Source organism: Lonchura striata, chromosome 5 (genome assembly GCF_046129695.1).
Source record: "Lonchura striata isolate bLonStr1 chromosome 5, bLonStr1.mat, whole genome shotgun sequence".
Lineage (NCBI taxonomy): Eukaryota > Metazoa > Chordata > Aves > Passeriformes > Estrildidae > Lonchura > Lonchura striata.
This window is the reverse complement of record NC_134607.1, coordinates 37,099,370-37,115,079: the sequence shown is the minus strand read 5'-3', so window position 1 is coordinate 37,115,079 and position 15,710 is coordinate 37,099,370. Positions and strand designations below refer to the sequence as shown.

At 34.2% G+C, this 15,710-nt stretch overlaps 1 protein-coding gene across 1 annotated transcript in view; it reads right to left on the bottom strand.

Annotated features, from left to right (window-relative positions):
* IMMP2L (inner mitochondrial membrane peptidase subunit 2) overlaps window positions 1-15,710 on the bottom strand; it is a 409,354-nt gene that overhangs the window by 89,817 nt on the left and 303,827 nt on the right. Inside the window, exon 5 of the mRNA XM_021545266.3 lies at window positions 3,413-3,515. Coding sequence (XP_021400941.1) covers window positions 3,413-3,515 — 103 coding nt within the window. The remainder of the gene's footprint in view (window positions 1-3,412; window positions 3,516-15,710) is intronic.

The window sequence follows — 15,710 nt, the reverse complement described above, 5'->3', positions numbered from 1 at the left end:
TAACCCTTTAAAATTTTTAAGAAATTTGAAGCAGAATAGTCTAATATTTCATCAATTCTTTATAATATCTCCTGAATTTCTGATCTAAGAAAGCAGAAGCATCGCCAGGAACATTACTTTTATATTTCCTATGCTGTTGAATTATAACCCATAGTATAAAGGTCCATCAAATAGGAAAATTATCAGAACTGAATACAAAAAGAAGAAACTTCAAAAAGTGGTGCTTTAATTATATTAGGTGTTCACTATCACATTTCTGTAGTATGCCAAATAAGAAATGCTAATCTAATGTTATAAAACTTGACTTCACTCAGAATTTAGAAACAGCAACAATTAATTTAACAGAAATCTCTATCCTAGTCCAGGCAACTGAAAAAAAAATCCCAAAACCTAGCAATATGTAATTTTTTAACCCTTAAATAAGAGTAAAATTTTACAAGTTCTATAGATGTTTATTGGCTTCTATTCAAAAGAGCTATTTTCACTCTTATGAATGGCTGACAGATTTCCAAACCTGAAACACATCAGTATTAAAGCAATAGTATCATCTGCTATTCAGTATTACACAAAGCATTTTTTAAAAGACAATATACAATAGCTATGAACTAATTAATTTAGCCCCATATTAAGAAAAGGTAATTAATATCTAAGTTTAATCATATAGAAAGCTAATAGCATTTCTAATTCAGCACTAACCATAACCCTGTTATTTTTCCACTATCAGTTAAGGTATTAATTTTATCCAAAGACAAATTTAAGCAGAAAGGAAATAGTAAACCTTTAAAAATCTTCAGTTTAAACATTTTTACACTTCAGGAAAATATGTGTGTATTCTTTAAAAATACAATTTTAGTCTTGTAAAACCAAGCAATAACAAGATAATATTTATTTTATAACACTTTTATGAACTAAATAAACACAATTTAATCAGGCCAAATTTTGCAGTTTAGAAATTAATGTCTCTCCAAAGGTGCATCTAATTTAGAACTTGATTGGTATCATGGTTTATGCTTTATCAACCTAACCCACTAGGCCATTACACAGAGTTATTCTCCAAGAGAAAAAATTATTCTAACATCTGTTCTCAATCTGTTTTTCTATAATTTCCTTTTATGCCCCATGTAACTCATTAAGTTAATCTACAAAACATTACTGAGCCTATCTGCACTATAAATGCCTTTCTCTTATACGATTTCATGAAAGTAGAAGAAATGGTAGCCACAGTCCACTTAAGCCTCCCACTATTTCTACTGCATCTTTTGATCGAAGAAAACATCATTTTGAAAGTCAGAATTTAATTGTGACACACATGTCCTAGTGTGCCATCATTCAACCTAATATCTTAAGTGACCTATACACTAACAAAGTGAGAAAAACACTTCCATGTCTTACCATGTCTGTTCCTTACCACTGCTGCAGTCTTAGGAGAGAATTTTTTTTTTCAAAAATTACATATGTTCTGAATGGCTTGAAAGAGTGATTTTAATACTGTAATTCATTTGTGCAAATAATCTCCAGAGTACAGAAGAGAAGTAGAAAATGTCCCAGTAACCCAAAATCTTACATGTGTAGGATAAAAATAACCTGGAGTCCAGTGTGTCCTTCTAAATACATTTCCATTTTCTTCTAATGACAAAAAAAATCTATATTTTAATATTCTGAAGCTAGTTTCAAACATTGTGATCTCTTCTGTGCCTTCTGCTTGCATTCAGTGATTGCTGTTCTAATTCAATTTGAGAGGAAAATACCTATTTACAGCTGACTTGGCCATAATGTATTCATCAAAGCAATACAAAGGTCATTCTTCCTTCAGAAAGATAAAGAATTCACTGTCAAAACCTGTCCTGCTAGCTCTCAAAAGTGCCATTTCTGTAAGAAAAGTGATATGCTATCTGATGTTAGCTAACAATTGATGATTAATGTGAGGTCAAAGCCTAGTGAAGAGAATATACTAATATTTATAAACATCAGTGAATTGAGCAAAAATCTGAGGGTATTTAGATTTACACCAACCTTCTATCTTGCATGAAAGCTGCATGGTGCCTACCTTGAGGATTTCACCTTGTATGAATTTCTGTGTGAGCTGCTGTAAATCTGAAACCAATGTCCAACTGCTAAAGGTTCTTTATGCTCTGAGCCTACATTGGCAATATATTTGTAAGTGAAAAGAAGATTAGAGGCTTTATGACTAAGATTTATGTTGTGAACAGAGAGTGACAGAGAAAAGCTTACTAAGGGAGGAAAGCAATACCTGCACAGGATAGATTGACTTAATTCTGCAGGAAAAAACCTCTAAAACTAGATGTTAGAAATATTAGAAAATAGTAGAAGGAAAAGAATAATGAAAAAACAGTAGGAAATACAAGCACATAAAAAGTGAGACTAACTAAAAGAAGACATCACCATTACATACTCCAAATCAGACACTTGACCTACTTTGTATTCTTTCCTGAGAACAAATTATTTCAATTTAATAATTGCACAAAACTTCAAGAAGCCAGATAAACTCATAAGGTCCTTCTTGTCATTAATTCAATTAGTCAGTGGGGTGACTTCCGTATGAAATAGACATGAAATGCGTAAGGGTAGAAAAATCCAATCTTGACAGCTTCCCTCTGATAAACACTGGGTTTTTAAATAACATTAGAAGAATATTCTCTCTGAAAAATAGAGAAAAATCCTACATGTGGAATAGAGCTAAAAGAGCTTGTATTTCCACAGCAGGTTACACAGTTTATGCAGCTATTTCCTGCATCCTAGATTAAGTTAAAACAAGAATAAGAATCTATACAAAGTGTAACAAAGACAAAATCAAACCCAAACTAGAATTCAGAGAAAGAATTGACTGTCCTCCTGATGTAAAGATACACACTTTTACCCATCAAGAAACAAATTTTACAGGTTACATTTTTTATCATGCAATATGCAAAGAAAATGTACATATTTACTTTGGGAAGAGTTTTGAAATATATCTACTATTGTCCACTGACCAATTTACCAGTTAACACTTGTTAAGCATGGTTACAGTTCTCCAGTTCTTTATCCCAGCACTGGCACTAAAGAAAGACAAAGCTCCCAGGAGGGAATAATTCCAAATTATATCATCTGGCAAAGCGTCCTCAGGGAGCATCTGTCAGCTACAGGGAGCTGGCTCACCCTCTGACTACAATTCCAGCATATCACTCCAAATTTAAAATCTCTACCACATCTCCTTCCATGTGGGAAATTGAAAGAAGTCCTTTTTTTAAATAGCTAAGAAAAAACTCAATATCTGCTGACCAAGATATTTTATAAAGTTTAATAATTCTCGCAAAAATAATAAAACTACAATCACAATCAATTCATACTCGCCATGTTTCACATATGCACAGTTTTTCAGTTGCAAAGTGTGACATACAGAGAATTGACTTACAGGACCAAAAGCGTTGCTGTCAAAGCTGTGCCCATGGTGATCCCCTTCCACCCAAATATGACCATGTGGAACTTTCACATACTTCTTTTTGTATCCAATGGTTCTAAGCAGAATTGGAAAAAAAAATGTTAGTTTAAAAGATTTTTTTAAACAAACAAAGAAACAAACAAAAAAACCCAACTTCCCAAAACCCCCAAATCCAGAACACAAACAAAAACCCCCAAACCAAAAAATGTTTTTTTTAGGAAAAATTCACATATTTCTGGGTTTGGAATTTGACTTTGCATACAACTCAGCATTAGCTAAAACCTGCCTGCATTGAAGTCCTTTGGACTTCAAGAGTGTTACCCAAGTCAAAATATATTAAAATTTTGTATGACCTGGTTGGACTATCAGGGCCTGTTTACTATATTGTTTTGTCAAGAATCACAACACAAGAAAGGAAGAGACTTTTCAGTTAAGTATAATTAACAGCACTTCTGTAGTAACAAAATTTTGAACCATCAGATTTTTATCTCAGGTAAATACCAGCAAACATTTATATGTTGCAGTCACGTAATGATACAGTTTAAGACTGTTTTTCTTCATCAGAAATATACTGTTGTATCTGAACTGGCCTCAGATTCAGAGCATAGATTCCTGCAATTATTCTGTCCTGGGGGTAGGATTCGTTCAGCTGTAACAAGCTAAACAGGATAAACTTTAAAAAAACCTTTAAGAGAAGGCCAAGTGATGAAGAAAAATGACATTGATGCCATCCTCTACAGAAAATCACACTGCTGCAGCATGTCCCAGTATTACAAAATGACAAACTACAGATTAGTACTAAAGCTGAGGTGCAGAGGATGCAGAATTCCTGTATTTAGTTCCCCAAGTAGCTGTCATTGTCACAATGACAATCTGCCTTCTACCACACACTTTGCTTTCTTTCAGACGGGACCTGTTATTCTGCAATCATTCACGCAGAGATGTTGTCATGCTTTAGCCTCAGACAGCAATTGCCATGCACACTGAATTATTGCCAGGATGAAGAATTTACAGATGGGACTATGAATAGTGATATCTCTTATTTAGTTTTGAATAAACAAGCCTGTCCATGGACAGAAACAGACTTTTGATCTAGCTTGTTGCCTCCAGCTGCTCATTGCTTTTCACTGTCTGGAAGATATGCCCCCAGAGCAGAAGGCAGAAGGAGCACACTCTAAAATGAAAAAAAAATTCAACTGGAGAGAGAAAACCATCTTCACCAAGAGATTCAGTCAAACTGTGCAACAGCACTCATCAGGGATATTCACCAGACAAAATGAAAAATACTGGGTTTGGGGAGATTTGTTTTGGACAAACTAATCAATAACCTGGAGGCCATGAAATATTAGATGAATAAGGAACCCTCAAAAGTTAATTTTATTAACTTTGACTATATTAGTCAAATAAAAATAATAATTATTTTATTTGCAAGTCACAAAATCTAACTAATCCTTTTTCAAACAGCTATTTTTTGGCAGCTAAAAGGATGAACATTCCAGTACTATATTCAAATGGAATTCTACATGTACTTTCATTGAAAGCCAAAACCATAATAGGCTATTTGCAGAAAAGAAAAAGACTGATCTTCTCTTTTTCTAGAACAGTTCCATATTATTACACATTATTCGAGACTAAATTCCTAAACCATTAGAAGCAGAAATGTAAAACTGTCCTAGCTGGTAAATATATGATTTCCTAAATACAATGAGTACGCTATAATTGTTCAATTATGCTAAAATAAGCCATTTATTATTATGCCAGTCCTTTCTCCTTTTTTTTCAAGAGATATGGCATACAGTTTGAACAATAAAATTATTTATGTTTTTAGATTTCATAATGCTCCACCTCATTGATAGTTTCTTTTACAAAGTATCATATATTTTACTAGTCAAATGCTTTAAAGTATAGGTTGAGATTTATTAATTCTGCTATTTGATTAGACACTTCTGAAAATTATTAAATAGATCTCTTCCATCAGTTATAAAGGCAAACAATAGCTCAAAAATATTTAATTTTCTCTTCCATTCACCCTCCTGAATACACAAGGGTATATTGTGATAAAGTTTTGTACCCTTACAGACTTCATGTACAAGACTGAATTTCACTTAGAAGGGTGAAAGGATTTAAAAGTCAATTCTGTTGGCATGTTTACCTCATAAATGTCAGGAACATAATATGGCAAAGGCCAATCAGTGACTAAATTTCAGACCTGACACAATTTCTTATCCTCAGATAATCTCCTCCTTTATCATGATTGGGAAATCACTAAGATGAGGGGGGAAAAGTTTTGTAATATGTACTTAGAAACAAAATTGGAGGAAAAAATTGGTCTGCATGGATAGGTGTTGCAAAGGTTTTCAGAGACCCTGTGAAAATCTAAGGGTTTAACACAGGTGTATGGTGTGTTCTTTAAGGTCTAAGGCAAAAGAAGAAAAATTACAGAGTGCAGTAACTATAAATGGTTCTTTTTATTATTTCTAAAACATGGTAAATACATATTTCTTTTCTACTCCTGAGATAAGCATCATAAACCAGAATATTTTTCTACAATTATGCAAAAATAAAGTCTCTTGTAGTGATTAAAGAGGAATTATATACAAATTCTCATACTGTAAAATGCTAATTATTGTATACAAGTAGGTTTTACTTAGAGGAAATAGAATTAAAATTTACAATGTTAATAAACATATTATGAGAATAGGGAAGAAAAAAAGAAACGGAAAAGAAACAAAAACTAGTTCTAATTGTCTACTTTAGTAGATTGGAGTGACACTTTATGAATAAATCCCTGAAATTCAGCAGTTAAATGTAAAACCTTCTGCCATTTCATCTATAGGTTATACAAATCATCAGATTTTGCCCCCATATATGCTCAAGAGAAAAAAGTTATATTGTAAAAAATAAGTGCCCACATACCTGTGAACAGAAGAGAGGCAAGAAAATCTATTTTCCTAACACTATTGCTTCAAAATGCTTCTGTAGTATTTGCATGGAGCAGTTATCTGGGGACTTTTTATTCTTTCTAGCAATATTATTGCAAACACTGTCCTGTGGAACACTCTGGAATTTGAAAACAGACTTCTATTCAAGATTTTTGCTGCATGCATTAATAACAAATCATAGCAAAGGCTCATGTTACAGTGAGTTTCATCATCCTTTTCTTCATATTGGTTTTAATTTTTAAAATAATTTAATTGTTGAGTTACTCCACAATACAGCAATAAAGTATTCCTGCAAACAAACCAGACTGCAGGCTTTAAAAAGCCATCTTTGGTACACAATGGTAGGTTATTTTTAGTTACTCTTGAAAAGACTGTGTTGATACTTTTAAAATAAAAAATGCACAAACTTGGTTTTCTTTCCTAAGAAGAGAAGCCAAATTGATTCATAGTCAAAGTTAGTCATTGTCCCTCACTTCCATGAATCCTGCAGAAATTTTAATTTCTGACCTAAATTGCACAGAAAAGACTATATGTGTGTGCTGCAGTGGCAATAAAAAACTCCTGATATAAATGTACAAACTACCATTTATTTGTTTCACTAGTTAAACATTTCAGCTGGGCATGATGAAATAAAACTGTTCTCCATAATTTCATTCAATGATACAAGGTCAAATTACCAACACAAACATTTTTGAAAAATGTTGACTCCACCTTTTTTCTTAAGGATAGCCTTGCAGACTACTGCTATCACATTTGGGGTTTAGATTTATGTAAATGAATAACAGTTTTAAATGTAATGATCAATAGTTCAGTGCAAAATAAATACAATTCAAAGTGAAAAAATACTTTGCAATGCTTCTAGTACTATTCAACAATGGCTGCAAAAAGAAAAATCCTCAAGGCAAATATCAATTTAAAAACACTACTAGCTCATCGGGAATTTTACATCAATTCCTTCTGAAAGGTCTTTGCTACAAAGGAATTTCAGTCAATAATATATTTTGAAAGCAATACAAACTTCTATTTTTCTGTTCTTAGTTGAGCATCCTTAGACTAATTTCTCTGACTGGCTGTAACCATGACCTCCGTTAGGTATCACACATGAAGTGTTAAATTAAATTTAGAAGATATCTGGATGAATCCTTAAGAGAAAAATTGCTATAAGTAATAATTAACTTAGTATTTCCTAATTTCATATCTAGTTCATTATCATGAGTTATAATTACTGAACAATCTCTTAAACTTCATAAAGCCTCTACTAATGAAGAGTAGTCTTTCACTTTCTTAAATTTACTATCTTATAATAAAAAATAACAAATATTTAACACCTCTTATTCTTCCCATTTAAATTGTTAGCTTTAGCAATACTACAGGCAAAGACATCAAATTACCCAGATTTTGATATATAGAATCCAAACATCTGTTAAAAACCATACTGAGCAAAAATAATAATTTCAGGTTTTACTAAAGTCTTCAACACATTAGTAAAAATCACCTAAGCTGCTGTTGCTCAAACTGTAGTTGAAGTCCCATTGGCTTAAGAACAGGGTCTACCAGAGTTGCAGTTATTTTCTTGTTCAGAACATAATGGAATTGCATTTATCTTTTTAGACATTTTTACAGAAGTTGGTCTGAAATTCTGATTTACTTTTTTCTTACATATGAGGTACATTTTGAACCTTTGCAAAGTTGTTTTTTTTTTCTCCACAATTTAATAGCTAACAGATGTACTTATAGCTATCCTTGGCTGAGAAATAATTTCAATCTTGACAGTCAAAAATGAGCTCTATATGGTATTCTAACCACCTGCCCACAAGGAAGAAAAATCTGCTTTTTTAGGATGCAGTAGCAGTGCCAAAGCAAGCAACTTGGCTCAGCTAAGCTGGATGAGGAATGATTGCCTTCAGTTTGATTTGACCTTGAGAAATCCAAAGGTCTCAGCAATCTGCATATCTCTGGGAGTCAACAGAGAACAAACACTGTAGATAATGTCCTGATTGCAGAGGAGATAAAACCAAAGTACAAACTCTTTTTATTTGCTACCCCTTTTTAGGTAGTTTCTATCATACTTAAGAACAACTTTCTCCAAGCAACATGAATTGCTGTACATGTTTATTGGGTTTGCGTGGCCAGGTTTTGGTAGCAGGCTCTGTGGGAAGTTGTCACAAGCCTCCTCCATATCCAAAAAGGTCAATGCTGGCCAGCTCCAAGATGGACCCACTGCTGGCCATGGCCAAGCCCATCTGCAATAGTGATGGGGCCTGTGGGATAACAGAGTAAGTGGGGAAAGTTGCTGTGCAATAGTAATTTCACCAAGAGAGTGATAATATAAGTCAGTGACAAAGGAGGAGGAGGCGCTCCAGGTACCAGAGCAGCAATTCCCTTCCAGATCCTGCTGCAACCCTGGTGAGTCAGGCAGGTTCATGGTGTAGCAAAGTTCCACTTGCAGCCCACAGAGGACCCCACATTGGATCAAGGAGATGCTTGGAGGAAGCTGTGACACCAAGGGAAGCCCACTCTGGAGCAGACTCCTGAAGTCATGTGGCCCCATGGAGAGAGGAGTCCATGCTGGAGTAGGTTTTCCTGCAAAACTTGTTATCCCACAGAGGACCCACACTAGACCAGTCTGTTCCTGAAGGACTCCATCGAGTGGAAGGGACCCATGCTGGAGTCCATGAACTGCAAAGTGTGAGAAGGGGTCACGTTGGAAAAGTTCATGTTGGAAACTGTCCCATCAGAGAAACACCAAGATCAAACAGGAGAAGAGTGTGAGGAGTCCTGTCCCTGAGGGGAAAGGAGCAGCTAGATGTGATGAAATTATTACAACACCCATTCCATGTTCCCCTACACCACTGTAAGGAAGAGGGAGAAAAAATTGAAAGTAAAGTTGAGTCAAAGAAGAAGGGAATGGTGAAAGAAGGTGTTTTAAAGATTTTGGGTTTATTTACCATTATCCTACCAGGATTTGCTTGGCAATAAAATACACTAAATTCCCCAAGCTGAGTCCATGTTGCCCAAGATGGTAATTGGTGAATTATCTCTGCTTGCCCTTATCCCCACCCACAGGATTTTGTTCCACTTTTTCTCTTATGTCCAGCTGAGAAGGAGAGTGATAAGCAGCTTTGGTGGGCACCTGGCATTCAGCCAGGGTCAACACACCATAATGTGGAATTTTTTTCCACATACATCCATCTTAATCAAATTCACAGAATGACCAAATGCTAAGATATTCAATTTCAAGTGACACCCAGATCCCAAAACATGAACCTTACTGCAATATAACATGTAAGTTTTATTAGTATCACTGCAGGGAATCTTCACATGACACTAAACACCTTCCAGCTCCTAAGACATCTCCTTTTTCACTTCCAACACACACATACAGCCATCTGTGCCTTTCTACTTTAACTCTTCCCTTACACATACATAAAAACATAAAGACAACATTATTTATGTGAAGCAACTAATTTTTTTTTTTCTGAAGAACACCTACAGACTATGCGTGAGAGTAAGAAAATAGGTTAGGGAATATTCTTCAGTTGTGTGCAGCTATTAACTTTTGCCCCAGAGCTGAAATCTGTTCTCCATATAACCTGCAGATCCACCAGTTATTTAGAGGCCTGACTGTAAAAAATGCATCCAAACTCAGAACCTGTAAAGTGCTGGAAGATTCCTAATGTTTCAGGTATTGCTTCCTATGCACTGCCAGACCTGCTTATATTGAAAAGGGAACCCATAAAGGAAGATACATGTAAATGACAGAGATGAAACAATCTGAAACAAAAGAATCTCAATCAGTGATATTAGGAATAGTCATTATGGAGGCAGTGATTCCATCTGCCTATAATTGGGCAAATTTTTTGATTATGCAAAGTCTATTTTATTTTTTGTCATTAAATATTTTGAAGTCTCAGGAAAAATGAATACTAATTTACTGGTTTCCTCATTTGGAACAGAATTATGATTACAAAAACACCCCCTTTGTAATAAATAAGCAAAGCATTTAAAGCAAGCTGAACTACAAATGCTATCCCTTTTTTCCCAGCTTAAGCATTCCTACCCAAGTGCACCAGTGCAGGTTCCTGTAACTCAACAATGCTACAAATAAGTTGAAATCTGATATCAAAAGTACAGAAGATGTTTGTTATTCTTCTTCATTAATTAGATAATTTCTCACAAAGCATGACATTCTTAAAAAACATAGTGATTTACCCATTACTTGCTTCACCAGCATCAGCAAAATGCAGTTAACAACTTTTAAAACACATGATATTCAGGAAAATTACTGGATTTTTGCATATTTATCTAAAATGATAATATGATTGAAAGGACAAAGAATAAGCCAGCTCATCTACTAGAGAGATTAGACTCATTTCAAGCCTGACACTCCCTTGTTAACACCCCATTTGTATGAGAGAGGACAATTAACAAGAAAGAGATCGGAAATAATTATAAGAGTGAAAAGATATGAGATCATTGCTTTTGAGAATCACAAAATTTATGGCATCATTGCTATGAGCAAAAGTAACTTTCATAGATCAATTTACCAGAAAAGGATGCTAATCATACTTCTGAATCCAGATATATTTGACCAAAACATACCAAAGACTTAGAAGGAGCAATTAATGTCTCTTAACTCCTTTAATATCAAATAATTTCCCAGATAATTGCTCAAGTTTATGTTCAAGGCATATGTCAATGCAATTCATTTTTCTGTTGTTTCTTTCTTCCTTTCTTTCCTGAATTTTCAAAATATCCTGAAAATATTCTGAGGCTTTTTAATGAGGAAGCAGCTATGGAGCTGCTGCTGTTCTGTATGATCAATACACATGATAAAATAAATTCTTTATCTCAATGCTCTTTACCTTCATGTATCTCTTTCTGGAGAAGATTTTCATTATTTCTATCATTCACTAAGAATTTTTCCCAAAGCTATAATTTAATTTGATCTTGGATGATAATATGAGTTGATAGCATTTCTAGGATTTCTTTTCCTGTGCTTTAAAGATATAATGTATATCTAGGGCCTAGGCTTTGCTGCTCTTGATACCCTTACCAATATGTAGGTATTTGTATCACAAAGGTCTGTAACCCTGGTGCTGGAAAGCATTCTGTAAGCTGATTCAAAAAAACTACAGCTGCCAGAAGCTCTTTTCTATATCTTGTGAACTGTAGAGTTCTAGAGGCAATATATACCAGCAATGCCAGGGGATCTGGATTTAGGGAAATAATTTCTCCTTAGTAAAATTTATTTGCATTCATTTGCAGTAACTTTTTATGATTCCCATTTCCAGACTCACATTGTTTTTCTGTATTTTTTTTTCAATTCATACTACCTCCCTCCAGGAACTGTAAAAGGCCACTGCAGATCCCCATGCCCACAATATTCAGCAGCACAGGAATTTCCCTCTCCTCCTGAGAGTTTTGCTTACCTAGTCAGGAGGCATGAAGCATTTAATATTGTTTGTCCCAGCAATGCAGAACTAATTTGCTCCCACTGCTAAGAAAGATCAACTAACAGCAGCTTCCCTTGCAGAGACGACTATCATTTCTCCTGTAACATCTGTGAATAGTTTTCTTCTTGGGCCTTCTACCCTATACCCTTTAGATTGTGTGCCACTTTCTTTTCCCTGCATGTGTTTCATCTGTTCTAGCTTTAGCAGCATTCTTATTTTATGATCCTTTCCACAGCAGGTCTCCTCAACCCATTCTGGAATATACAGATTTGGGGAATTTTAATGAAACTATGACTTCTGCAAACCTGTTTTTGTTTTGTGGGGTTTTTTTTGGCTTTTTTTTTTTTTCCAGATTGATTAAACCTAAAACAAAATACTGCAAAGTTGGTACTATGGGGAATCTGTTCAAGGACCATATTGCTTTCAAGGTCCATATATAATTTATATTACTATGTCTAACTATATTGAGAGCATTATTATTTAAAATAAGTATTAGAAAATTCTATATTTAGAATCAATATGTATTTTTCAATTTATTTGACAGTGGATACTATCTAAAGATGACTAGATGTATGTGAATAGAAATTACTACACACTTTCACACAAATCTGTCACTCCCATTTGGAATATTGAAACTACTTCAGTCTTTTGCTCACTATATTCTCTTAATCAGAAGAACTATAATCCTTTTCAGGGTAAAATTTGCAACAAATACAAAACAGTCATTTTGTGTTGAAAAACAGAGCAATACTTATCAGTTGCATAACTTTCATTTAGATGTGTAACCAGTTTATTGATTCAGAAGAAAGAAAACATACAATATCTCATTTTTCTCTATAAATCTTTCACTTGCGAATCTGTCTGATTCCAACCGCCAACACTGTGCCCTTTCAAGTTAAGAATATGAAAATTATTCACTTTGGTTCTTTTTATAAAAATCCCATTTACCACATAACTGTATAATTTCATTACCTTCTCACATTCTCTACTAGATTATATTGATAATTAACATGACAGGTTTTTGCTAATATCATTAGCAGATATTAACAGTATCATATTATATCATATATTAGGTGTGAATAATTTGTTAGATTCATTATCATTAACTTCATAATTTTACCAAGGTAAAAACTTACTAGCTATTCCAGGTCAACTAAGTGAATTAACAAACCCTGACATCACTGTCAAATTGGAAACTGTACCTGTAGTAATGAGAGGACACATATAGCCCAAAGAGGTACTGCAATCAAAAATATTAATTCCTGCAACCTACACCCTTTTTTATTAATAATGAATTCACTGAGAACATTTTAGGTTTTGGCACATTTTAAGGAATCAAAGACAATGGTTTTGAAGTGAATTTCAACTGTTAAGATTTATGGTACTACTAAGATGAAAATTTCACCTGATGTATAATGGTTTATATTTTCTCTCTTGCTGCAATACATATAGAAATGCTCCTCTCAGTAATGCCTTTGACAGCCTAAGAAAAAAGATGATCAAACTTTTTTCTAGATTTTAACTTGTGGATTTTAAAATTTGACTTAGCAGCATAACTCTAGCCTGAAGAATCTGCAATTATTAAACACAGCTCTCTCTAAAATTCTTCCTCTTTGAACTCACTTTTTCTACTCACCCAAATCCTCTCCCTTAGCAGTTCTTCTGCCATTACTTCTGTGACAGAAACTATTACAGGAGAGGCTGAGGCTGACCTTTGGTTACCTATTCTGTGTATTTACTCAGCCTCAGAGTGGAGGTTGCTGGCCAGGCCAGTCTTCCAACAAATAGGCTCTGCTAGAGGAGGAAGAGGTGAGCAGGAGCAGAAGAGAAAACAAAAGGTTTTAAAATTCTTTGCATCTCAGAAGGGAAAATCACAGCATCTACCACCGTGGACAACCCTGTTGGCCTGTTCCTCTCCTAAGGAAATTCTGAATGAAAAATAATGCTCTTATTTTCAAAAAATGGTGGCAGAGGTGGTCATAGCAGCACTGCCACCTCATCACTGTTACAGCTTACTGGGCTAGACTCTTGAAGACCTGTGACTGCTAAAAGAGTCTGACAATTCCTCTCCCTAGGTCCAATGGTAAGAAATAATTCCCCTGCCACACATTTCTCACAAAGGAGCTAATTGGTATGCTTTCTTTATTGCTTAGGACTAATCAAAGGTATTACAATTTTTTAATCTGCTTTAGGCAGCATATGCAAAATGAGGAACCCTTAGTGCAATGAGTGTTTTCAAGGTGTTTTGTTTGGATTTTTTTTTAATTTAGGGAAGGGGGAGAGTTATTATTCTTTGTAGAGTGAAAGCCTGAAACTTCACATCTCCTTCTATTAATGTTTGGTAGGGAATAATATTTAAAAATGCCATTTATTACTTTTTCTTTAGAAGTGTACTTTCTTTTTTAAAGAACACTACTGTCAAAAAGATAATTGAGAAGCTTACAAGTAAGGAATAAAAAATATTAACCATGTATGGAAAAATGAATTACTATTTTTACAATACAAGTTATGATTATGAGTTTAAAAACTCAAAAATATTTCAGTGCAATAAAAAATCTTTTGTATGTTTCATACGTCTTCTGTTAAAAGATATGAGCATATATATGTAGAAGACTGCAGATACCTACTTTTGAACTGGTGGTGGTCTTTCAGATTGAACTTTCAAATCACATAAATAAACAATTGCAATTTGAAAATTTGAAGCAAGCAGCAAAAAAGAAATTTTTTTTGTGTTATTTGATGCATATCTAAACATAGATGCTATTTTTTCTTGGTGTATGAGATAATGTTACGTTATATCCAAAAATCACTGCTCATCATTAATCTTTTATGAAGATTGTAAGAAATGCCTTATTTCTGTGTCTGAGCAGCAGTCTATAGAGGCCAATAATCTGTCTTCAGACAACTGGAAAAGCAGACAGTGCCCAGGTAAAACACATGAGCTCTCTCCGTGAGCATAGAGTTTAATCTATCAGAGATGTTTGATTATACACTGTTGTCTGTTTGTTTTAGTATCTGCTCACTGATCTGTTCTCCATGAATTTGTCTAAACAATTTTTATATTTGCTCACAATGTCTGCCTTGAAAGCATCCTGGGGCAACAAATTCCAGAAGTTAACTATCTGCTGCACAAAGACTTTCTTCTGTCTTTTATAGATCAATCTCTTACATAAAATGCCTCTGCTTCTGAACTGCAGGATTTCATTAATTGTTCAGCTGGCCCATCAGCATGGTTTTTGTTGTTTTTAACCTCTTTCTATGTCCATCTTTAAAATCACGTCTCAAGAAGCAAGAACTGACTGCATCATTTAGGGGTATTATACTCCTACGCTGTTAAGGTAGCTCTATATTTCGAATATTTTCTTAGTTTTTCATCTTTGGAATTACACATTTAGATCAATGGATATCTAATAAAGAGAAAGCCTTAATTTAGGAAAAGTCTAATACTTTTCAGAGCAGCTTTCTGTTTGCCACATGAGCTTATGAATAAACATTTTTTTCTGGAAGAGCTCAGTTACCTGCAGCCCAGTGCTGGGAAATAGCAAAGAAATGTCTCATGGAACCTAAAAAGATTTTCATAGGTAATCTTTGCTCTTAGGAGTAGATGTTAATACCAGGTTTTATTTCTCAAATTAACAAAATTTCATATTTTTTTGTTAAAAATAAAAGCCTGCAAAGCAGTAAAATTTTCAAACCAAAGATCTTCAAAAAGATAATCTGAATAACCTGCAAAAGAAAAGGGCACTACTGTCATTAATACTTCCACTGTATTCAATAACCTCACATCACTGAGTCAATTGATATTTCATTAAATTGTATTTTTCACATTCTCCTTCTCAAATGTGTTTTCCCATTTAATGTTACTGAACCAAG